This window comes from Chiroxiphia lanceolata, chromosome 32 (genome assembly GCF_009829145.1).
Source record: "Chiroxiphia lanceolata isolate bChiLan1 chromosome 32, bChiLan1.pri, whole genome shotgun sequence".
Classification (NCBI taxonomy): domain Eukaryota; kingdom Metazoa; phylum Chordata; class Aves; order Passeriformes; family Pipridae; genus Chiroxiphia; species Chiroxiphia lanceolata.
The window spans coordinates 110,809-136,427 of NC_045668.1; the positions used below are offsets into that span (position 1 = coordinate 110,809).

Below are 25,619 nucleotides of genomic sequence, written 5' to 3' on the forward strand. Positions count from 1 at the left end.
ACAGTTTTCTCCTCATGTTTATTACCTATTTTCTGATTGGCTGCAATCTACTGCATTGCAGATGTTTTCCTTATTGGCTCCTATTTCTCCCTTATTCCCTCCTTTCCCTTCTGATTGGTCCATGTCCCTGCCTGTCCTATGCTCCTCCTTGGTTTCCGGAACCTTCTCCTGCCACCCTATAAATAGGGGTGGCACACCCTAATAAAGTTGCAATAGCTTTGAGCTACCACTCTGCATGAACTCCCGGCTGTCGCGTCTTCTTTCCCCTGTGACTGTGACAGATGGTGCCCAACTAGCAGGGCAGAGTGGTGGTTCTCTTACTCTAAGGGAACTCCTCTGCCTGCGCAGGGCACAGGCACCCTTGTAAGACAGGTGTTGCCCCAGCCTCAGGAGGAACATGCTAATTCTACACTTGTCCTGATACACATTAACTAAAAACAGAAGCAGGAAAGAAGACAGGTAATGCGAGTGTAGTAAACATGTCACAGAAAAATCAGGATTGCAACTGAACACTTCATTCTCCAGGTGAAATGGTTCCCCCACTGCTGTACATCCCAGATTCTTCACACACACAAAATGTTAAAATCCAGGATTCCCAGGACTCTGCCCTGAGATTTTGTGTAGAGTTCGCTGGGTAATTCAGCTGCTCTGCTCTGGGTTGCACTTTGGCTGCTGTTGCTTTCACTTGTTGAAACCGGGCAGTGGATGGATCTGCCCTGGCACAGCAGGAACCAGCTCACAGAAGAGAGAAAAGCCCTAACAATTGTCTCAGTCTTCTGGCAGCACGAGCACTTCCCAACACAGCGAGCCCAGGGAGTGCAGGGGGTGGGGAGCCAAGCTCAAGAGAAATGTAATGAGTGCCAGACTTCAATTTTGTTGATCAATGCTTCACCAGCTCAGCAGTTGTCTATGCATCTGTATCAAAGCCCTCGTCTTCTGATGCACTTTCTATCAGCACACCTGCAAAAGATTAAAGAGCCAAGAGGAAGTGAAAATTAAACACACACAGGAATTGGGTAGAGATCCAGCTACATCTGACTTTGTAGATTCTGAAAGTTGTGGTTTCAGATGTCTTGTGCCCTGTACAGAATCACAGAAACACAGACAAGGAGAAGGTTGCAAGGGACCTCCAGAGATCATCTGGTCCAACCCAGATGGGACACCTGGAGCTGGGTGGCCAGAACCTCCTCCAGGGGCTTTTGAATATCTCCAAAGAAGGAGACTCCACAATCTCTCTAGGAACTGGTCCCAGTGCTGAGTCACCCTCACAGAAATGAAGTTCTACCTCATGTTCAGGTGGAAATTGCTTTGTTTCCCTTTCTGCCCATTGCCTCCCATCCTATTACTCAGCACCACCCAAAAGAGACTGGCTCCATCCTCCTGACCCTTCAAACACTTGTGTCCACTGATGATGTCCCCTCTCAGACTTCTCTTCTCCAGACTAAACAGGCCCAGCTCCCTCAGCCTCTCCAGCCCCTGATCATCTCTGCAGCCTCAGCTGGACCTGCTGCAGGAGCTCCGTGTTTCCCTTGTACTGAGGAACCCAGCACTGGACACAGCACTCCAGATGTGCCTCACCAGGGCTGCTCCTCCCTTGGCCTGCTGGCAAAGCTCTTCCGAAGGCAGCCCAGGCAGCCTTGGGCCTTCTTGGCCATTGCTCACCCTTGGCCAACTCTCTGTCCACCAGAACCCCCAGGGCCTTCTCTGCACAGCTACTTGCCAGAGGGGCAGCCCTGAGCCTGGACTGGTGCCTGCCCTTATTCCTGACCAGGTTCCTTGAATTGCTTGGATGGGTTGACTGCAGCAGGGCTGGGGAAAGAGCCCAGGCCCTGTGAGCCTTCCTGAGGCCTTGGCAAAGGCCTGGGGGGCAGGATGGGGGGTAGGGATCATCCCCCTCCACGTCTGCAGACAGCATCCGTGGGCCATGGGAGACAACCCTCTGTCATGAGGAAGGTGAGTGCGTGGGAGGACTGGGAGGTGGACACCTTTAGCACCCATCGGGTCAGAGCTGTCCTCACTGCCCTCAAAGACAAGGCTGAGAAGAGGGGCCTTGACCCCTGCAGGGAACACTTCAGCATGGAGCTGTTTCAGTGTCACAGATCACAAAAGCTGTTTGTTCCCCGTGTGCAGAGGCCCAGACAAGTGGCCTTTAGTCACAGGATGGATTGTGGTGGTGATTCCCAGGACTGAAGGCGGCTTCTCTGGGCCTCTCCCCATGTCAGGGCCATCCTTCTCCCTCCCCTTTGAGGAGCTGTGCAGGACGAGCTCACAGGGTGGTTTGCCTGTAGAGCAGCTTTGGTGTTCAGAGAGATGGAAGTGCTTGGGAATGGCCCTGCTCACCGTGTTCCATCTCCGTTTCTGCTCCAAGGAGCTGAAGGCTGTGTTGTTTGGACCCCTGCCTCCCGTATAATTCTTGTTCCAGAGTTTGAATTCTTTGGCAGAGCTGCTGAAATTTCTTGTCCATCTTGGATTCCTGGGCCTTCGCCATTTTCTTCATATTCCTGACTGCAAAGAAAGAACAATGATCCTGGGTCACTGACTGTGATGGCTTTGCACAGGTACTGGTGGATTGAGGTTGTAAACAAGTCACTCCCCTTTTGTTTCAACCTCTCCCTACTCCTCTCTGATAATGAAGGGACATAATATAATATGTCTTTTCCAAATAATTAAGAGATAAAAGTACAAAAATAACAATTTAAAAAAAAAATAGCAGAAACTCAAAAAAACCAAGGGAAAATAGTTTAAGCCAAAAAGGCAGAAATTGTTTCCTAGTCCCCCCAACCCAGGACAGAAAAGCCCCAAATGGCAGCTGCCACATGGTTTCCCCAAGCAAAGACAAAACATTGGGAGGCTCCCCTGCCCTCTGGACCATGGAGGGGAAGAGAAAAAAATTAAAACAAACCATAGCAAACAGGTTCTCAAAGACCCACCCTCCAGGATGAGGGGATGAAGTGAATATTCATCACAAAGCTCCACGCCCTGTCTTTGGAACCATAACACTCATGTTTCCTCCTCAAGGGCCACATCAGTTCTCTGACACAAGGATGCCCAAAGGCTCTGATTTAAGCTCCCTGCCAGAGGGTCTCTTCTCAGGGCTCTCCTCTGGGTGTATATTTTCCTTGCTCACTCCCCCTCAGAAATCCTCAGCTCACAGGAATTCAATTTTGTGATGGACGTACAATCTGCAAGTGGTTTTCCCTTTGCCCTCTGTTCTTTAGCAGGGAGGGAACAAGAAACTCAGAGCACAATTTCCTCCCTTTGCAATCCCTCATTGGTGCTTTCTGTAGCTCAATTAAATATGGCTTCAGCTTTGAAAAGGGGGCCACAGGCTTCATTCTAAGCCCACAGTGGCCTGAGCCATCAGGAAGTCAAGGGGTTGCCCTGGACTGTTCTGGGCTGCTCACTGCCAGAGTTTTGCTCCTGCAGCAAGAACAGGACCCACAGGCAGGTGAGGCCCAGCTTGTCTCACCTTTCCCTGCCCGGGGTGCAACAGGCTGTGCCCCAACACACACTGTGTCCTCCCTGAGCCAGGCCCAGGAGCACCATCTGGGGCTCAGCAGGCCCACTGGGGTGTCTGTGCCCCAGCTGACTCCTTCCCAGCACCAGCTCCTTCAGGGAGAGCTGTTCTCCACAGGCCCCTGTGCTCAGAGACACCTGCAGTGCTCATGGAGCTGGGTCTCCTTGTGGATCTTCAATAGGAAGACAAGGCTGGGATCACATGTGCCCCAACACGGTCCCAGGAGTGGGGAGTGGGAGAAGGGGAGTGGGGAAAGGGAGAGAGACGCTGACAGGACTGCGAGGGGGGAACCTTAACAAGGATCAGGGGATCAGAGAACTCCCAGCACACACTCTCTGCACAGATGAGGGAGACAAGTGTGGCCATGACCACCTGCAGAGAACACTTCAGCAGGGAGCTGTTTCAGGGTCAGGCAGCACAAAAGCTGTGCCCCATGTCAGGGCCATCCTTCTCCATCCCCTTTGAGGAGCTGTGCAGGACGAGCTCTCAGAGTGGTTTGCCTGCAGAGCAGCATTGGTGTTGAGAGAGATGGAAGTGGCTGGGAAGGGCCCTGCTCACCTAGTTCCTTGTTCAGGTCTTTGAGCAGCTGAATATCCCCCTTTGTGGATTCCTGCCCTTTCTGGAGATCTTCACACATAGTTTTCATTTGTTTGCAGAACTGCAGAAGGGTCTCTTCCATCCCAGATCCCTGAGCCTCTGGGGTATTTCTCTTCTCTGTCTTTCCTGTGAAGAAATAGACAGGTGTCAGTGGGAGACTGACACTGCCCCCTTGAAAGGGAGACCACCCATCTGCCCTGAGGATGCTCAAATCCTCTGTTTCAAGTCTCTTCTTTAGGATCTCTCCTTAGGCCTTCCTGCAGGTTGTCTTTTTAATTCCTCTCTTCTCTTGAGAAATACTCACTTCAGAGGAATTAAACCTTGCACTCAAGGTGCAACCTGGAAATGGGCTTTTTGGCCTTATTTCTTCATGCAGGGAGGGAACAAGAAACTCAGACTCAGGTCCCTCATGTCCAGCCTGTTTACTAATTTGTGTGCTCCACACTTCCTTTTCTTCTGAGAATCCTTCCTAATTCTGCAGCCTTGGAAAAGAACTCATTCATCCCTGAAAAACAGGGCTGAGGAATTCCCAAGCTGATGCACTCTGGGCACCATCAGTGATCTCTTCCCCAGCTTTCAAATCCTTTCCCACCAGGAGTTTTCTCCAGGAAGGAGCCTCAATCTGTCTCCTGCAGCTCCAGTCTTCCTTGGGACATGGAGCCTGTTTTCTGTTCCAGCTTTTGTCTCTGGAAAGGAGTCTCAGCACCACTGTGAGCCCTCAGAAACATGGGCTTGGAGCTCCTGTGCTGCTGGGGAGGAGCACTGACAGGAAGCCCCCTGCCCCTCACTCCCCAAGGGCCTGGCCACGGGGGAGAGCCCAGGCCCTGCTGATTTCCAAGTGTTCCTTGAGGGAAGAACATTGCCCTGCCCCCATGCCAGCTGCAAAGAGCAGGGACAGACAAACAGCTGCCTTAGAACCTGGGCAGGATGGGAGCCAGCAGAGCCCAGGCTGTGCTGGGCAAAGCCACTGCCGGGGCAGCTCTGCACCCTGGGGGCCTGGACACCTGCCCGGGGCTGGGAAATACAGCAAAGCACTTCTGGAGGGCCTTGGAAGTGGGAATTTATGGACAGATGGGACTATGTGACCTCACTGTGCTGGGCCCTCATGCACAACAGGCCTCTGTCTCTTCTCTTTGTTTGGCAGGGTTTAGTTTCCAGGTAGTGTGGGCAAGTCCTGGCCCTCACCTGCACGGAAAGGCTTCTCCCTTTTGGGCCTGGAGGAAAGCCCAGGAGGAGATTCCTCCTTTAGTGCTCAAGGGAAGGAAAGGAAATCCTTTCCTTGTTATGTCTTTCAATCGTTACCAATTGTGAGGGACACCCTCTGCATGAGCAGGACGTGTCTCTGGTCAGAGAGGGACATCCCTCTGACCAAACTCACCCCACCCCAAAGGCCTCCTGCTGTGCACTGAAAGGGTTCTGCAGGTAACGTGCTCGGGGGAGAGACCTAGACTGGCTTTGCCTCTGCCAGGGATAACACACAATGCAGCAGCTGGGACTCACAGGGGCTCCTGCTGCCAAGGTCCCTCAGTGCAGTCTGGGCAGTGGCAGCCCCAACAGCGACTGTGACCTGCAGCCAGGCTGGAGAAAAGTGGCTGCCTCTCCCTCCAGTGCCCATGGGGAAGAGGATGGCCACCCTTCCCCTTCTGGTCCTCCGAATTTTCCTGTCAAGCCCTTTCCCCTCAGGATGAGGGGATGGGTTGAATATTCATCACAAAGCTCCATGCCCTGGCTTTGGAACCATAACACTGATGCTTCCTCCTTGAGAGGCAGACAAATTCTCTGACACAAGGATGCCCAAAGGCTCTGATTTAAGCTCCCTGCCAGAGGGTCTCTTCTCAGGGCTCTCCTCTGGGTGTGTATTTTCCTTCCTCACTCCCTCTCAGAAATCCTCAGCTCACAGGAATTCAATTTTGTGATGGACGTACAATCTGCAAGTGGTTTTCCCTTTGCCCTCTGTCCTTTAGCAGGGAGGGAACAAGAAACTCAGAGCACAATTTCCTCCCTTTGCAATCCCTCATTGGTGCTTTCTGTAGCTCAATTAAATATGGCTTCAGCTTTGAAAAGGGGGCCACAGGCTTCATTCTAAGCCCACAATGGCCTGAGCCATCGGGAAGTCAAGGGGTTGCCCTGGATTGTTCTGGGCTGCTCACTGCCAGAGTTTTGCTCCTGCAGCTGCTGCCCGAACCTGCAATGCTGGGGCCTGAAGAACTGGCCCTGAGCCAAAGTTAACCCATAAGATGAGCTCTCCTACCTAGTATTGTATTTCGCCCTATATTTGCTTATTAACCAAGATGCTATATAATCCTTAGTACTGCCTGAAGAACACACAGTTATGCTTGTTAGCCCAGCATGTTATCAATAATTAGTAAGGCCTGTTATAAATATATGTGTTATAAATATGCCTTTTCTTTCCAGCCAAGGTCTGGAAAAATAGTAGGGCCTCACATGGTCGCAGCTGGTTCAATTTGATTTCAATGTAGCTGTAAGTTCTGTATTTAGTGACCAGTCAAGGCCATGAAGCATTTAATAGTAGATGCTCCAAATCTAATCCCTTGGTCTCCCTCTGGGCCCTGGCCAGGCCGAAGGGGAACACCAACGCAGGTAGAAAGGCAGATTGTTTTTCTGCCCCAATCGAGTGACTCAGCTGGTTTGTTTAACACTGTATAAGCTGGACACTCTCACAGTGAGGATGGAGGCCCCACCTATGAGTGGACTCACTGCACAGGATTCCCAGTTACCGGGAAGGGCTTCTCCAGGCCTTCGCTGCCACGGGGCTCCCCAGCTTAAGGGCAGTCTGGATGAGGACGATTCCTTAGGGGAACTGGTGATGTATCTGTCTCTTAATCACTACAAGACTTTCTCTGCAGTAATGATTAGATGCATTGCTAAGCGTATCCTTTGATAAGCCACTGCTTCTTTTGTAATTCTTTACTGTCTTGCACTAAATTATACACTTATTCTTTAAAGTTGGTGTCTGTGCTCTTCAATCTATCCTGGTTACCAGGGGAGGGAGAGGGCAAAACAGAATAGGACCCACAGGCAGGTGAGGCCCAGCTTGTCTCACCTTTCCCTGCCCGGGGTGCAACAGGCTGTGCCCCAACACACACTGTGTCCTGCCTGAGCCAGGCCCAGGAGCACCATCTGGGGCTCAGCAGGCCCACTGGGGTGTCTGTGCCCCAGCTGACTCCTTCCCAGCACCAGCTCCTTCAGGGAGAGCTGTTCTCCACAGGCCCCTGTGCTCAGAGACACCTGCAGTGCTCATGGAGCTGGGTCTCCTTGTGGATCTTCAACAGGAAGACAAGGCTGGGATCACATGTGCCCCAACACGGTCCCAGGAGTGGGGAGTGGGAGAAGGGGAGTGGGGAAAGGGAGAGAGACGCTGACAGGACTGCGAGGGGGGAACCTTAACAAGGATCAGGGGATCAGAGAACTCCCAGCACACACTCTCTGCACAGATGAGGGAGACAAGTGTGGCCATGACCACCTGCAGAGAACACTTCAGCAGGGAGCTGTTCAGGGTCAGGCAGTACAAAAGCTGTGCCCCATGTCAGGGCCATCCTTCTCCATCCCCTTTGAGGAGCTGTGCAGGATGAGCTCTCAGAGTGGTTTGCCTGCAGAGCAGCATTGGTGTTGAGAGAGATGGAAGTCTGCTTGGGAATGGCCCTGCTCACCTTGTTCCTTGTTCTGGTCTGCTCTGAGGTGCTGAATATCCTGCTTTGTGGATGCCAGCCCTTCCTGGAAATCTTCACGCATAGCTTTCATTTCTTTGCAGAACTGCTGAAGGGTCTCCTCCATCCCGGATCCCTGAGCCTTTGGGGGATTTCCCTCCTCTGTCTTTCCTGTGAAAAAAGACAGGTGTCAGTGAGAGACTGACACTGCCCCCTTGAAGGGGAGACCACCCGTCAGGGACATGGAGCCTGTTTTCTGTTCCAGCTTTTGTCTCTGGAAAGGAGTCTTCAGCACCACTGTGAGCCCTCAGAAACATGGGCTTGGAGCTCCTGTGCTGCTGGGGAGGAGCACTGACAGGAAGCCCCCTGCCCCTCACTCCCCAAGGGCCTGGCCACGGGGGAGAGCCCAGGCCCTGCTGATTTCCAAGTGTTCCTTGAGGGAAGAACATTGCCCTGCCCCCATGCCAGCTGCAAAGAGCAGGGACAGACAAACAGCTGCCTTAGAACCTGGGCAGGATGGGAGCCAGCAGAGCCCAGGCTGTGCTGGGCAAAGCCACTGCCGGGGCAGCTCTGCACCCTGGGGGCCTGGACACCTGCCCGGGGCTGGGAAATACAGCAAAGCACTTCTGGAGGGCCTTGGAAGTGGGAATTTATGGACAGATGGGACTATGTGACCTCACTGTGCTGGGCCCTCATGCACAACAGGCCTCTGTCTCTTCTCTTTGTTTGGCAGGGTTTAGTTTCCAGGTAGTGTGGGCAAGTCCTGGCCCTCACCTGCACGGAAAGGCTTCTCCCTTTTGGGCCTGGAGGAAAGCCCAGGAGGAGATTCCTCCTTTAGTGCTCAAGGGAAAGAAAGGAAATCCCAGAAGTGCTGTGTTATGTCTTTCAATCGCTACCAATTGTGAGGGACACCCTCTGCATGAGCAGGACGTGTCTCTGGTCAGAGAGGGACGTCTCTCTGACCAAACTCACCCCACCCCAAAGGCCAGGCCTTCTGCTGTGCACTGAAAGGGTTCTGCAGGTAACGTGCTCAGGGGAGAGACCTAGACTGGCTTTGCCTCTGCCAGGGATAACACACAATGCAGCAGCTGGGACTCACAGGGGCTCCTGCTGCCAAGGTCCCTCAGTGCAGTCTGGGCAGTGGCAGCCCCAACAGCGACTGTGACCTGCAGCCAGGCTGGAGAAAAGTGGCTGCCTCTCCCTCCAGTGCCCATGGGGAAGAGGATGGCCACCCTTCCCCTTCTGGTCCTCCGAATTTTCCTGTCAAGCCCTTTCCCCCCAGGATGAGGGGATGGGTTGAATATTCATCACAAAGCTCCATGCCCTGGCTTTGGAACCATAACACTGATGCTTCCTCCTTGAGAAGCAGACAAATTCTCTGACACAAGGATGCCCAAAGGCTCTGATTTAAGCTCCCTGCCAGAGGGTCTCTTCTCAGGGCTCTCCTCTGGGTGTATATTTTCCTTGCTCACTCCCCCTCAGAAATCCTCAGCTCACAGGAATTCAATTCTGTGATGGAGGTACAATCTGCAAGTGGTTTTCCCTTTGCCCTCTGTCCTTTAGCAGGGAGGGAACAAGAAACTCAGAGCACATTTTCCTCCCTTTGCAATCCCTCATTGGTGCTTTCTGTAGCTCAATTAAATATGGCTTCAGCTTTGAAAAGGGGGCCACAGGCTTCATTCTAAGGCCACAGTGGCCTGAGCCATCGGGAAGTCAAGGGGTTGCCCTGGACTGTTCTGGGCTGCTCACTGCCAGAGTTTTGCTCCTGCAGCAAGAACAGGACCCACAGGCAGGTGAGGCCCAGCTTGTCTCACCTTTCCCTGCCCGGGGTGCAACAGGCTGTGCCCCAACACACACTGTGTCCTCCCTGAGCCAGGCCCAGGAGCACCATCTGGGGCTCAGCAGGCCCACTGGGGTGTCTGTGCCCCAGCTGACTCCTTCCCAGCACCAGCTCCTTCAGGGAGAGCTGTTCTCCACAGGCCCCTGTGCTCAGAGACACCTGCAGTGCTCATGGAGCTGGGTCTCCTTGTGGATCTTCAACAGGAAGACAAGGCTGGGATCACATGTGCCCCAACACGGTCCCAGGAGTGGGGAGTGGGAGAAGGGGAGTGGGGAAAGGGAGAGAGACGCTGACAGGACTGCGAGGGGGGAACCTTAACAAGGATCAGGGGATCAGAGAACTCCCAGCACACACTCTCTGCAGAGATGAGGGAGACAAGTGTGGCCATGACCACCTGCAGAGAACACTTCAGCAGGGAGCTGTTTCAGGGTCAGGCAGCACAAAAGCTGTGCCCCATGTCAGGGCCATCCTTCTCCATCCCCTTTGAGGAGCTGTGCAGGACGAGCTCTCAGAGTGGTTTGCCTGTAGAGCAGCATTGGTGTTGAGAGAGATGGAAGTGGCTGGGAATGGCCCTGCTCACCTAGTTCCTTGTTCAGGCCTTCTATGAGCAGCTGAATATCACACTTACTGGATTCCTGCCCTTTCTGGAGATCTTCACGCATAGCTTTCACTTGTTGGATGAGCTCCTTGAAGTCCTCCTTCATCAAAGATTCCTGAGGCTTTGTGGCCTCTGCCTCCCGTCCTTTTTCTGTGAAAAAAGACAGGTGTCAGTGGGAGACTGACACTGCCCCCTTGAAAGGGAGACCACCCATCTGCCCTGAGGATGCTCAAATCCTCTGTTTCAAGTCTCTTCTTTAGGATCTCTCCTTAGGCCTTTCTGCAGGTTGTCTTTTTAATTCCTCTCTTCTCTTGAGAAATACTCACTTCAGAGAAATTAAAGCTTGCACTCAAGGTCCAACCTGGAAATGGGCTTTTTGGCCTTATTTCTTCATGCAGGGAGGGAACAAGAAACTCAGACTCAGGTCCCTCATGTCCAGCCTGTTTACTAATTTGTGTGCTCCACACTTCCTTTTCTTCTGAGAATCCTTCCTAATTCTGCAGCCTTGGAAAAGAACTCATTCATCCCTGAAAAACAGGGCTGAGGAATTCCCAAGCTGATGCACTCTGGGCACCATCAGTGATCTCTTCCCCAGCTTTCAAATCCTTTCCCACCAGGAGTTTTCTCCAGGAAGGAGCCTCAATCTGTCTCCTGCAGCTCCAGTCTTCCTTGGGACATGGAGCCTGTTTTCTGTTCCAGCTTTTGTCTCTGGAAAGCAGTCTCAGCACCACTGTGAGCCCTCAGAAACATGGGCTTGGAGCTCCTGTGCTGCTGGGGAGGAGCACTGACAGGAAGCCCCCTGCCCCTCACTCCCCAAGGGCCTGGCCACGGGGGAGAGCCCAGGCCCTGCTGATTTCCAAGTGTTCCTTGAGGGAAGAACATTGCCCTGCCCCCATGCCAGCTGCAAAGAGCAGGGACAGACAAACAGCTGCCTTAGAACCTGGGCAGGATGGGAGCCAGCAGAGCCCAGGCTGTGCTGGGCAAAGCCACTGCCGGGGCAGCTCTGCACCCTGGGGGCCTGGACACCTGCCCGGGGCTGGGAAATACAGCAAAGCACTTCTGGAGGGCCTTGGAAGTGGGAATTTATGGACAGATGGGACTATGTGACCTCACTGTGCTGGGCCCTCATGCACAACAGGCCTTCGTCTCTTCTCTTTGTTTGGCAGGGTTTAGTTTCCAGGTAGTGTGGGCAAGTCCTGGCCCTCACCTGCACGGAAAGGCTTCTCCCTTTTGGGCCTGGAGGAAAGCCCAGGAGAAGATTCCTCCTTTAGTGCTCAAGGGAAGGAAAGGAAATCCCAGAAGTGCTGTGTTATGTCTTTCAATCGTTACCAATTGCAAGGGACACCCTCTGCATGAGCAGGACTTGTCTCTGTTCAAAGAGGGACGTCCCTCTGACCAAACTCACCCCACCCCAAAGGCCTCCTGCTGTGCACTGAAGGGGTTCTGCAGGTAATGTGCTCAAACCTTGACTGTCTTTGCTTCTCTCAGGGATAACACCTCACATCCCAGAGATTCCCAAGGATGAGCACAGATAAGAGGAATAGGATGAGCACTCTTACTTATTAGCTCGTACACATCCTCTGTGAATTTCTCAACCAGCGTCATACCAACCGCAGTAGCTGGGCATCAGGGCCACATGGAAATAAAACAAAAAGAAAAAGAGGACATTTAACAAGGACTTTTCCCTGAGGATCTCCTGGAATGCATTGAGCAGGTTCTGGGGCAGAACACACCACCCAGCTGGCCCTGGAACCACAAGGTCCTGTGCACCAGGAGCCCGACAGCAGTGCTGGGGGGGCTCTGACCTTCGAGGCCACTCAGGCTCTCCTGGCCAAGAAGCTGCCTCTGCTGCCACAGTATTCAGGCACCACACAGGTGCCCAGCACAGTCCCACCAGAACAGAGTCACCCCCAAAGTGTGAGACACTCCTCCTCCACACACTGCACGAGTGGAGAGGGACCAACCAGGGCCCTTCACTGTCCCTTGGCCTTTTCATTTGGGCCTGTCTTCTCAAAGACTTTCAGATGACCACAGGCAAGAGGAATGGGATCCAGCACACCTACTTAGGAACCCAAATTCGTCTCTTAGGACACTGCCACCAGCTCTCCATTTCTGCCCACTGGGTTCACATGGAAAGAAAAAGAAAAAAAGGAAACTTCACTAGGACTTTTCCCTCCAGATTTCAAGAATGCATGAAGGAGCTTTTTTGGGACACACATATCCCTTATACTGTTCAAACCTATGATGTACTTGGGGTTTTTAAATCACTTATTTCCCCTTCTATCACTGTCTAAACAGAAGAAACTCAGTTCTTACCAACTGTTGCAAAGACTCCCATGCTTCTTCTCTTCCAGGTCCTTTTCTCAAGGTTCACTCTGCAATGCAAGGGAAAAGGGGAGCAAAATCTATGGGGTGGGCACAGGACTAGAGAAGAGGAGGCAGTTGAGAAGATCTGGGGGGGCAGCCAAGAGAGACAGGAGACTGTGAACTGCCAACCCTTTGCCTTCCCTGGGTTTGCTGGAACAAGGGCTGAACCCTGCTGCTGCCCTGTGATCCACCCCAGGGCCTTTGCTGGGCTTTATGACAGCCAGGGACGAGCCTGCCTGGTGTGATTTTAGGATGAAAATAACATTGATGACACACCCGTGTTTCGGCTGTGCCTCAGTCGTGCTCACCCCAAGTCAAGGACCTTTCAGTTGCCCATGATCTGCCCGGGAGGAGCTGCACAAGAAACCAGGAGGGAGCACGGCCAGGACAGGTGACCTGAACGGGTCAGAGGGATATTCCAGAGCCCAGAACGTCATGCCCAGTACATGAACTGGGGGAGTTGACTGGGAGGTGCCTTCCAGGGACGGGCTGGGCATCGGTCAGTGGGTGCTGAGCAGTTCCCTTGTGCATCACTGGTTTTTCATGGCATTTATTCCTCTCAATACTTTTCTTTTTCATTCCTGTTATTGCTATTACTATTGTTATGACTATTATTATTGTTATTATATTTTACTTTATTTCAATTATTAAACTGTTCTTATCTCAATCCACCAGTTTTACCTCCTGATTCTCCTCTCCCATCACAGGGGTGGGGATGATGGGAGGGAGGAGCAGTTGTGTGGGAGGGAGGAGCAGTTGTGTGGTCCTTAGTTGTTGGATGGGCTTAAACCACAGCAGTCCTTTTTGGTGCCCAGTGTGTGCTCCACCAGCGCTCAGGCACAGCCTTCCAAACCATTCCACAGTGCCATGAAAACCCCTCACTCCCAAGAGCTCCCACCTCCCATCCAGCTCTTGGGCTGCTCCAGAGTATTTGATCACAGAAGCTGCTGCAACCAAGGACACCTCCCGCCTGGAGCTGCCCTGCCGAGGCTCCCCGGGCATGTCACGACCCAGGACCTTCACCTGGAGAAGAGAAAAATGGGAAGAGCTGAAGGAAAATCACAAAGCTCCAGAGCTGAGAGCTCAAAGGGCTGGGCAGAGTCTTCTCCTGCCCCCACCCCCTTAGAGATGAGCTCCAAAATCCAGGCCCTGGCGTGGGAAACTCCTCTATGGTGCTCCAGAGGAGACTTGGGAGTGGAAAGAGGAGGGTTGGTGTGTGATACTGGGAGCACTGGGGGGGAAATGAGAGCGCTGGGGGGGACCAGTGAGCGATACTGGGAGCTCTGGGGTTGCACTGGAATTTTTAGCCCCTGAACCCCACAATCTGATGGCAAACAGGGCATGTGGCTTAAGTTAGGGGGATTCAAGGCTCTGGAACATTAATTTTGGGAGCTGCAAGGCTCAGAAAGACAAATTTTGGGAGCTCTGGGGCTCAGAAAGAATGATTTAGGGGGTTTTGGGGCTAAGAAACTGATTTGAGGGACTTTGGGGCTCTGGAACACTGATTTCAGGAGCTTCTGGGCCTAAAAAGCCCTTATTGAGGGATCTTTTAAGCTCTGAATCAGCAATGGAGGGAGTATTTCGGCTCAGAAACACCCATTTAGAAACATTTTTTGGTCCAGAACACCAATTTAGGGAGCTTTGGAGCTGAGAAACACTTTTCTGGGAGATTCTGGGCTCAGGAATATCCATTCAAGAAATTTTTGGGCTTCCAAAAAAACTTGTTTAGAGAGGGTCTTGTTCAGGAACCCTGCTTTAGGAAGCTTTGGGCCTAAGAAACACACGTTTAGGGAGCTTTTCCAGTCAGAACCAGTGATTTTGGGAGCTTTTGGGGTTCAAAGCATTGATTTTGGGAGCATCTGGACACAGAAAGACCAATTCAGGGAGGTCTGAAGCTCCAAAACACCCTGTGTTGGGTTTGCGTGGCCAGATTTTGATAGTGGGAGGGCTCCAGGGGTGGGTTCTGTGAGCAGCTTCCAGAAGGTTCCCCCATGTCTGGCACAGCCAATTCCAGTGGCTCCAGGACGGACCCACCGCTGGCCAAGGCCAAGCCCATCAGGAATGATAGTAATGCCTCTGGAGTAGCATATTGAAGAAGGAGAGGCAAGTTATTGTGCAGAGGTAATTGCAGCCAGAGAAGAGCGGTGTGAGAGCCTGTGAACAGCTCTGCAGACACCAAGGGGAGTGGAGAAGGAGGGCGAGGAGGTGCTGCAGGGGCCGGAGCTGAGGCTCTCCTGCAGCCTGTGGGGAAGCCCATGGGGAAGCAGCTGGAACACACTGGAACGTTGCTCCAGTGTCCCGGTGTTCCCTTAGTTCCATGAGTTTCTGCAATGTTCCAGTGTGTAACAGCTGCTCCACCAGGGGCTTCCCCACAGGCTGCAGAGACTGCCCTGCAGCCCGAGCAGGGGATGCCCGAAGGAGGCAGGGACCCCGTGGGGAGAGGAGCCCACACTGGAGTAGGATTTCCTGGGAGGACTTGTGGCCCTGTGGGTGACCCACCTTGGAGCAGGGGAAGGATTCCTTTCCCTGAGCAGCAGCAGGAACAATCTGTGATGTTGTGACCCCCATTCCCACCTCCCTGCACTGCCGAGCAGGAGGAGGGAGAGCCCAGGAAGGAGGGGTGGAAAGGTGGGGGGAAAAGAGTTCGGAAGGTTTGTTTTACTTCTCATTATCCCTCTCTGATTTGGTTGCTAATAAATTCAACTCATTTCCCCAATTCGAGTCTGCTTTTCCTGTGATAGCAATCGATGAGGGATCTCTCCCAGTCCTTATTATAAGGAAAAATAGAATGTTCTTGCAAAACTTGGAATAAAGTCATAATTAACTCAGTAGCAGAGAGTGGAAAGTTAGTGTATGCAACCTTTGACCATGGGAAAATAGAGTTTGCTTGGGAACAGGAGAAGCAATCTGCTGCAGGGAGAGGATGGCCCCATTTTGAAGGATGTGTGTGACAGCTCCTATTTTGAAGTCTGTGTGTGACAGCCCCTATTTTGAAGGATGTGACAGCCCCCTTTTTGAAGTAGATGTGTGACAGCCCCCATTTTGAAGGATGTGTGTGACAGCCTCCATTTTGAAGGATGTGTGTGACAGTCCCCATTTTGAAGGATGTGTGTGACAGCCCCCATTTTGAAGTAGATGTGTGACAGTCCCCATTTTGAAGTCTGTGTGTGACAGTCCCCATTTTGAAGTAGATGTGTGACAGCCCCCATTTTGAAGGATGTGTGTGACAGCCCCCATTTTGAAGTCTGTGTGTGACAGTCCCCATTTTGAAGGATGTGTGTGACAGCCCCCATTTTGAAGTAGATGTGTGACAGTCCCCATTTTGAAGTACGTGACAGCCCCCCCAGTGAAAGGCACAGTTTGGATACAACATAGGCCAAAAGGGAGGGGGAGGCCAGCGTGCAGTGGGGAGGGTGTAGCCGGGGCGTGGGGGAGTCTGTAACCCCGGAGTACCTTGGCCAAAGGAGAAACAGGGAGGGACCTGCATTTCGGGTGAGATGGGATAAAAGGGGGGGGGGGGTCCCCTGCCCAGTGGAGCGACCTCACTGGGGTTTGTCTGGTGAACTCTCCCTTTTATTCCAATACAAGTTTTTCTTTAGTTCGCTGCTCTGTCCCCAGGTTAACCATGAGGCTCCCAACACCAGAATTTGGGGAATATTATCTCAGCCCATGAAGCTTTTGCTGTATTTTCCCTCCCCTGTCCAGGTGTGGAGGGCAGTGATGAAGTGGTTTTGGTGGGTGCCTGGCACCCAGTCAGGGTCAACTCACCACACACCCACCTGGGGAGCTTTTGGGCTGAGTGACAACAATTTATGGAGCTCCTGCATTCAGAAATACCCATTATGGGATCTTTGAGGCTCAGAAAAAAAAAAAGGTGTAGGGAACTTCTGGGCTCAAACCCCACAATTTCTGGTTTTTTGGGGGTTCAAAAACCCCTACTCAGGAGCTTTTGGTCTCAGATTCTGCAAGTTTGGGAGCTTTTGGGCTCAGGACCATCCATTTAGGGAGCTTTTGGGGTCCCAAACACTGATTTAGTGAGATTTTGGGCCCAGAAACAGCACACTAGGGAACTTTGGGGTTGAGAAACACCAATTTAGGGAGCATTTGGCTCCAAAACAGTCATTTACAGAGCCTGTGGCCTTAGAATGTCCCCTTAAGGCAGCTTTTGAGCTCAGAAATTCCAATTTAGGGAGCTCTTGGGCTCTGATTTAGGGAATCTCGGGCCTAAGAAACCCTGATTTGGGGAGCTTGAGGCTCGGAAAACCCAATATCAGGAGCTTCGGGTCAGGAAGAGCGATTTGGGGATATTTGCAGCTCAGAAAGAGTGAATTAAAAAGCTTTTGGGGTGTAAAAGATCAATTGAAGCAGATTTGGGACTCAGCAGCTTTGGAGCTCCAAACCAGTGATTTAGGGAGCTTGTGGGCTCAGAAACATTAATTTCGGGAGCAGAAGCAGCCCTGTAATAGCCAATAAAGACCAAAGAAGAGATAATTTGCTTATCAACTTATATTTGCAATACTGTAATTACAAACCGTAACGTTATGTTACAATAATGAGTGATGTTTTGTTATGTTACCCGTAGATCTTAGAGATGTATATATAAAATGATATCTAAAGCAATAGGGGAGGGAACTAATTACGTCAAAAAGAAGAAAAGAAACAGAACAGTCTGCTTTTCAGCAACATGACAGCACATGCGCAGAGGGAACTAATTACGTCAAAGGATGAAACGAAAACAAGCCGAGCTTGTTTCCTAGCAACAGGGCATGCGCAGAAACCCTGGCAACAGAGCGGAGCAGGCGCAGATAGAACTGATGACGTAAAAAAGGAGAAACGAAAGATTGGGAGGGGACTTTAAGAAATGAGCAGTTACAAACCTATAAAAGACAGACTCAAACTTATTGAAGTCGTGTGCCTTGAAGGAGAGGGGGTCTCCTCAAGCGCGCTGATTTGCTTATTTGATTTTTATATAAATCTTTAATAAATTTTTACTACTATATTAAAGCCTAATGCTGATTTACTTATAACAGCTACACGGGGGGAAAGGTGGGAGTGAGGGGCTGCACTTACCTGGGAAGAAGGTCGGGATGAAGCGGCTCCGCTGCGAGGGTGGGAGCACCGGAGAGCTCCTGACGCTTATATTCCTCCTGCCCTACCCCACTCCAACAGGATCCACCCCTGCCCTTTATCCCCTGGCACCTCAGTTCTCGGATTTACACCAGTTTCTCGGAAATCCCTGGAAACCGAAAGCGAAAATGCTCCGAGCAGGGAGCGGCTCCTGGGACGGGAGAGGAAAGGCAGAGCCCCGGGGTCCCTGCTGGGGGCGAGGGGGGCACAGCCAGTGGCCCCTGCCTGCTCCTGGGGCCTCCCAGGGCACCAGGAATGGCACTGGGAGGGAACTGGGAGCACTGGCAGCGAACCCCATGGTCTGATGGCAAATGGGGCATGTGGCACGAGTTAGGGCGTTTGGGTGACATAAAGACAAAATAAAATAAAATAAAAGTCTAACCATGTTAGTTGAAAGCATGAAATGTGACTTTGCAGATTTTAACTGCTCGCAAGTAGGGGGTCTGCCCAATTGTGGGCAGTTAGGATAAAGGGGAACTATGGCTTGCCTGAATGGATAAGATCAGAGACTGATAGGGAAAGACAGAAAAGAAGGGCTTTTAGCACGTAGCAAAAGTAATCAATAACATTGCAAGGGAGACAGGAGATGGGTGGGAGAACACAGTTGCTTGAAATGATAAAACTTTATGTAATTACTCTATAATAATTACTCTATAGTAATAAAAATAGGGATAGGTAACCGAATGTGTATTTAGATAAGGCAGATTTCATACCAATTCTCAAAGAATGTATATGACAGATAATTTTTGAAACTTACTCCTTCCAAATGTATAAAAGCTGTTGTTTTTCGTTACTTGGTGGACATGCACTTGGAGGGGAAACCACCTGTGTGGCCCCGGCCATAATAGAAATGTTTTAAATATTGTTTAAGGATTTCTTCGAATCATGAGACTCTGGAACCCCAATTTCAGGAACTTCGCAGCTTAGACACTCCTCTTTTGGAGGTTTGGGGTAATAACAGCAATTTCAGGAGTTTTGAGGCTGAGAAAGAGCAATCTGGGGGGCTCAGAAACACCCATTTAGGGACATTTTGGGATCCAAAACACTGCTTTAGGGAGCTTTGGGGCTGAAAAACACTCATTTTGTGAAGATTTAGACTCAGAAATATCAAACTAAGGAGTGTTTGGACATCCCAAAAAACCTGTTTAGAGAGGGGTTTGCTCACCATGGCTGAAATATAAGTATGGGGAGGCCTGGCAGATTGTCTGTATCCCACTGCCCCAAACCCCTCACAGCAATGCGATGTGCTTGCAATGGGGGAATCAACACTGGATGGCTGGAAACATCTCCTGTGTCCCAAGGCACTGCCTGGAACACTGTCCTGGGCCTGGAGAAGCAAGTTTTATGGTGACATGAAATCCCTGAAAGAACTGAATCAGACAGTGGAACTCATTTCTGAAACAGCCTCAGAGACACTTGGGCCAAAGAACCTGGCACTGAGCGGGTGAATCACATCCCCTGTCATGCACCAGCCTCTGGGGAGATCCAAGGATGCAATGGACAGGTGAAGAGGACACTGAGGGCAAAGGGTGGTGGGGCCTGCAAACACTGGGTTACACATTTACCAAAGGTTCCTCAACAGCAGAGGATCTACCAGTCGGGCTGGCCCTGCCCTGTCAACATATTTACGTGCTGTGGAAGGGGACAAAGTTCCTGCAGTACACATTAAAAACATGGTGGGGAAATGTGGTGGGTTTCTGTGGCTGGGTTTTGGTAGCGCTGGGGGGGTGGCTACAGGGGTGGCTTCTCTTAGAAGCTGCCAGAAGCTTCCCCTGTCCTGTGGAGCCAACACCAGCTGGCTCCAGGACGGACTCCCTGCTGCTGGCCAAGACCAAGCCAATCAGGAGTGACAGTAACACCTCTGGGATAACATATGTAAGAACAGAAGGCTGTGGGACAGAAAGAATTCCAGCCAGGGAAGAGCGGAGTGAGAACATGGGAACAACAAAGTAGACACCGAGGTCAGTGCAGAAGGAGGGGGAGGAGGAGCTCCAGGTGCTGGAGCTGAGGCCCTGCAGCCTGTGGGGCAGAGCAGGGTGGGGCAACTGTGCCCCTGCAGCCCATGGGGGAACATCGGGGTGCAGAGACCCCCCTGCAGCCCCTGGGGGAGAATTGGGGTGCAGAGACCCCCCTGCAGCCCATGGGGGACCATCGGGGTGCAGAGACCCCCCTGCAGCCCCTGGGGGAGAATTGGGGTGCAGAGACCCCCCTGCAGCCCATGGGGGAGCATCGGGGTGCAGAGACCCCCCTGCAGCCCCTGGGGAAGCATCGGGGTGCAGAGACCCCCCTGCAGCCCCTGGGGGAGCATCGGGGTGCAGAGACCCCCCTGCAGCCCCTGGGGGAGAATTGGGGTGCAGAGACCCCCCTGCAGCCCCTGGGGGAGCATCGGGGTGCAGAGACCCCCCTGCAGCCCCTGGGGGAGAATTGGGGTGCAGAGACCCCCCTGCAGCCCCTGGGGGAGAATTGGGGTGCAGAGACCCCCCTGCAGCCCCTGGGGGAGAATTGGGGTGCAGAGACCCCCCTGCAGCCCCTGGGGGAGCATCGGGGTGCAGAGACCCCCCTGCAGCCCATGGAGAAGCCCACTCCAGAGCAGGTGGATGCCCAAAGGAGGCTGTGACCCCGTGGCAGACCCAGGATGGAGCAGGGTCCTGGCAGGGACCTGCAGCCCGTGGAGAGGGAAGCCCAGGCTGGAGCAGGTTTTTCCTGGGTAGGACCTGTGGCCCCTGTGGGGGACCCACGCCGGGACAGCTCATCCATGAGGGACTGACCCCATGGGGGAGTGACCCACGGGACAGCAGGTTGGGAAGAGCTGCTGCCCGAGGGATGGACTCACGCTGGAGAGGTCCATCAAAGACTCTCTCCTGTGGGAGGGACCCCAGGGGAGCAGGGGAAAGACTCCAACTCCTCTCTCTGAGCGGCAGCAGAAACAACAACTGACTGCAACCCCCATTCCCGTCCCCCTGCACTGCTGGGAGGGAGGAGGGAGAACATGGAAGGAAGGAGGGGTGGGGGGAAGGTGTTTTTAAGACTGTTTTATTTCTCACTCTTTGGCTCTTATCCTGTTAGCAATAAATTTAAGTAATATCCTCACTTTGAGTCTGTTCTGCCCATTGCAGGTAATCAGTAACTGACCTCTCCCAGCTCTTATCTCAACTCATGAATCCTTGGCTGTTTTTTCCTCTCCTCTGTCCAGTTGCAGAGGGAGAGTGAGAGAGTGGCTTTAGTGGGTACCTGGCATCCGGCCAGAGTCGACCCGCTACAGGAGAACAGTCTGGGTTATTCCTGCCTCAGGCGAAGGCAAACCCATCCGTGGGATTGATGTTGCTCAAGGACACGAGTGCACTTGGTGAGTGATGTGGGAGAATGGGAATATCCTGTGTGTGCCTTAAGGGGATTTGATTTGGGGTGAAAATAACCAATGAATTAAATTTGATGTTAGGAACTAACCAACACTGTATTACCACTTCTATGGTGGCTACTACGTGTGCATCACCTGAGCACCTCACAGCATCGACCTCAACCACAAGTGTTCCGGGGATCTGAGCCTTGACTTCCCTCTGAAGGAAGGAGGAACTTTGATTAAACTGAACAGCAATTGAACAGTGGAGTCAGAACTGACTCAAATGTGCCACACACAACAATCCAACACCTCCCACACAGCTTTCCTGTTCCCAGGGATGGAGGCCAAAGTCATGGACTGAATGAATTCAACAAACAATTTTTGTGGACGTTTTGTGACCATTTGACAGAGGTGTTCCACAGACTATGGGAATGATGTCTATATTTATATCTACCAAATAGATAAATAGGAAATGTGATGGGGAATTGGGAAGTGTGACAATTGGCATGACATCATTGATATGGAGTAAGGGGTGGATATTGTCCTGTTTTCAGCTGGGAAGGAGTTAATTTAGTCTCAGTAGCCATTACAGTGCCATGTGTTGGATTCGGAATGAGAATATTATTGATAAGACACTCATGTTTGGGGTTTTACTGAGTCGTGATAATCCTAAATCAAGGAATTTGGTTTTGGTTTTCTGTCCCCTGCTCTGCCAGTGAGAAGGTTCCCAAAAGAAAAAAGCTGGGAAGGCAGCAGAGCCAGGACAGGTGACCTGAAATGGCCAAAGGAATATTCCACACCGTTAAACATCATGCCCAGTATATAAACTGGGGCAGTTACCTGGAATGGGGGGCTGATCTGGGCTTGGGAAGGGGGACCTGGCATCAGTCAGGGGGTGGTGAACGATTGCATTGTGCATTGTTTGGTACTTTTTTTCCTTTCCATTTAATCATCATTACTCTGATTATTCACTATATTATTATATTTTACTTTGTTGTCAATGATTAAACTGTTCTTATCTCCACCTGCAAGTTTTTCCCTTGATTCCTCTCCCCACCCCACCGGGGGTGGGAGGGCTGTGAGCAAAGGGCTGGGTGGTGAATAACTGCCAGCGGGGCTTAAACCAGGACAAAGAGCTACAGAGTGAGGCTGCAGGAAGGGGGCCCATGGCACCGTCCCGTCCACAGCCAGGCCTCCAGGTATAATCCTGGAGGGCCTGATCTGTGACCTGGTTTTCTGGACACCCTACTCAAGGTGCCCCAGGGCCATTGTCACACACCAGGCCCTCAAAACCACTGTTCCCAGCACTGGTCTGTCAGCCACCTCTGAGAGGTGGTTTGTTCCTTCACAGAGGGACATCAAGTGAGGGGGGCCAGAACTCCAAGAGGTCCCAAGACTTTGTCCCCTCAGGCACAGCCTGGTCTGTGCCACCACGGGCTGTGAGGACACACGTTGTGCTGAGGCCCTGGGGCCTCGTGGCCTCCTGGCACAACCCAGGAAGGCTGGGCACTGTCACCCCCTTGTCCTTCCCTCAGCATCACCCCCAAACCAGTGCCCTGGCAGAGCCCCGAGCAAGCTGGAGAGATGGTCTGATTCCAACGGGATAAGGTTCAGCAAGGCCAAGTGCACTTTGGCCACAACAACCCCCTGCAGCCCCACAGGCTGGGCACAGAGTGGCTGGAGAGTGGCCAGGCAGAAAGGGAGCTGGGAGTGTGGATTGACAGGAAGCTGAACAGGAGCCAGAGTGTGCCCAGGTGGCCAAGAGGGCCAATGGATCCTGGCCTGGAGCAGGAAGAGTGTGGCAGCAGGAGCAGGGAAGTGATTCTGCCCCTGTGAAGCCACCCCTTGAGTGCTGTGTCCAGCTCTGGGCCCCTGAGTTGAGGAAGGCCATGGAGGTGCTGGAGCAGGTGCAGAGAAGAGCAGCGAGGCTGGGGAAGGGAGCGGAGCACAAGTGCTGTGAGGAGAGGCTGAGGGAGTTGGGGTTGTTTAGCCGGGAGACGAGCAGGCTCAGGGGAGACCTCATCACTCTCTACAACTCCCTGACAGATGGGTGTAACCAGGTGGGCGTCGGGCAACCAAGCAGTAGGACAAGAGGGCACGGTCTCAAACTCTACGAGGGGAGGCTTAGTTGGATATTAGGAAGAAATTTTTTAGAGAGAGAGTAATCAGCCATTGGAATGGGCTGCCCAGGGAGGTGGTGGATTCACCGTCCCTGGAGGTTTTTAGGATGAGACTGGATGTGGCACTTAGTGCCATGGATCTAGGGTTGGACTTGATGATCTTGGAGGTCTTTTGCAACCCGGTTGATTCAACGATTCTATGACTCAGGGGACAGTTCGGCATCCAGGGAGGCACTTGGGGAGGGAATCTGGGACGTTTAATGGGGCTCTGGGGCGCAGGGCACGACGGGAGTTATAGGTGCAAGTATAACAGGGCTCTCTATAAGGCCGCCGGGCAAGACGGGAGTTCTAGCGTGGGTATCAATGGGCTCTAAGGAGCCGCGGGGCATGAGGGGAGTTGTAGTGAGGAGGGGTATGGCCGCAATGGGGCCCGAAAGATGCCGCGGGGCATGATGAGAGATAAAGTCCCGAAAATGGTTCTGAGGGGAAATCGGGGTCCAAAGGGCCTCATATGGGCCCAGTGGGCCGCTTTGGGGTTCTCAGGGCACACTTGAGGGGAACTCGGGGGTTGGGGGGCGTGTGCGGGGCACTTGGGGGTCTGCAAGCCCGGCTATAAAAGGACTCCATAGGGTGCGGGGGGTGATGGGAAATGAAGGTGATATAAGTAAGAGGCTATAAATTTTGGGTTGCAAGGAAAAAAAACGGATTTATTACAGCCAACAAACAAGCAAAAACGGCTAACCGGGCGACCAGAGGAAACCCCTGTTCCTGCCGCGGTCCGCAAAGGGGAACAGAAACAGCACTTGTTATACCCTTCTTTGCCACCTCCCCCAATGTCATGTCATCAGTCCATTGGCTGTGGTTTCACGGGCTGAGTCCTGCTTGGTTCCTCCTTTGCGGGCTATCTCCAGGTTGGTTCCTCCTTTCACGGGCTTTCTCCGTTGCTGAGGGGAATTCACCAATGATATGAAAGTCCATAGTTTCTATAGGCCGTGATGTTGGAGGAGAGGATTCGGAACGGGAGAGATACCAAGCATGGAGAAAGATTTATGATCCCTGAATGGACACTATATTGCTAAAACGGACACTCTTACATCGGGTTAGACATTCACTGGACAGACAGTTTTTCCCCAGTTTTCCCCAGCTTATTGTTATACTGTTATAGTGTTGTATGTACCCCGGCTTGTTGTTTTTTAAATCATATCCTCCATATTGTCTCCTTCTCCCCTCACAGTTTTCCCGCCAAAACCTGTTTACTTCTTTGTTCTCCCCTGCTCTCCCACTCCTCTGCATCTGATTGACCACAGTTTGCTGCAGTGCAGAGGGAGCTCCCATTGGCCCTTTCCCCTGGAGACCCAAAGTTGCCACCCATCTTTCCCTGTTCCCCCAGTCACAGCTTCCCTTTAGCTGCCTGTCTTTTACTCCTCTCTAAGCCTGAGTCCACCCCCTGAACCTACCCTATTTAAGTCACTGTTACCCTTAATAAAGTTGGCATTGCTGCACTAGACCTCAACTGTGTCTGAACCCTGATTGCAGTGCCCGGTCCCATTTCCCTTTACCCCTGCGGGCCGTGGCACCATGATGCTGGAAATTTCTATTGGAATGACGGTTGGTCAGCCTGATTCCTCGTGGTTGACCCCCTCCTGTTTGCCTCCATATTGCTCCCTATTAATATGCTCAATACAAACACTTTCAAAACAGCAAGAGACAATACGCTAAATCATCATTGCGTTGTGGTTTGTCAGTCCGCAGCTTACTAATCTTGTGGTCAGGCATTGCATAACACTCAAACTTGTGATTCCAACAAAGCATTTGACACAGCTTCATAACTTTATAAACTCCCTCAACTTTGATCAGTAAATTTACTCTGTGATTACCTATAACAATTCCCCCCTCCTGATTTCCTCATAAATTTACTGATCAAATTCAATTACTGCTTCTCTGGCTACTTCTAAAAGAGAAGCTTGGTCCTCACTTGAGGATTTCCCACTCATATCTTCATATTGCTGTTTTACTGCCATTAATTGTACTGTATCAACTCTACTCTTGATAAAATTCATAACCTTATTAAAAATGCATGGTCCAAAAATCAGTGTGGTGAACAGCATTAACAAAGGACCTGTTAGAGTTGAAATTATAGTTGTCAGCCAGGGAAACTGGCTATTCCAGTTATCTAGCCAGCTCTGTGGAGCTTCTTTCTCTCTTTTCCTCTGTAATATCCCTTCACTTAATTTAGTCATGGATTCTTTGATAACTCCTGAGTGGTTTGCATAGAAACAACACTCTTCTCCTAGGGCTACACACAGACCTCCTTGCTGCAGGAACAGTAAGTCTAGCCCTCGTCTGTTCTGCAAGACTACTTCTGAAAGGGAATTGAGAGAGGTTTCTAAATATGAGATAGATTTCTCAATTCTGTCTAAATCTTCATCCACTGCTGCTGGTAAA

At 51.8% G+C, this 25,619-nt stretch overlaps 1 protein-coding gene across 9 annotated transcripts in view; it reads right to left on the minus strand.

Moving 5' to 3' along the window:
• LOC116779902 (ribosome-binding protein 1-like) overlaps positions 1–25,619 on the minus strand; it is a 552,013-nt gene continuing 526,394 nt past the window's right edge. For 3 of the 9 annotated variants that reach the window (XM_032674411.1, XM_032674406.1, XM_032674408.1), the window contains 5 exons: positions 10,203–10,370; positions 7,786–7,953; positions 4,076–4,240; positions 2,341–2,505; positions 1–960 (listed from right to left, as the gene is read on the minus strand). In XM_032674411.1, the coding sequence (XP_032530302.1) occupies positions 908–960; positions 2,341–2,505; positions 4,076–4,240; positions 7,786–7,953; positions 10,203–10,370 (719 nt within the window). In that variant the 3' untranslated portion in view covers positions 1–907. Of the gene's footprint in view, positions 961–2,340; positions 2,506–4,075; positions 4,241–7,785; positions 7,954–10,202; positions 10,371–12,536; positions 12,596–13,485; positions 13,616–17,663; positions 17,838–25,619 lie in introns of those variants that run through there. The other 6 variants (XM_032674410.1, XM_032674409.1, XM_032674407.1 and 3 more) reach the window with 6 other exon arrangements.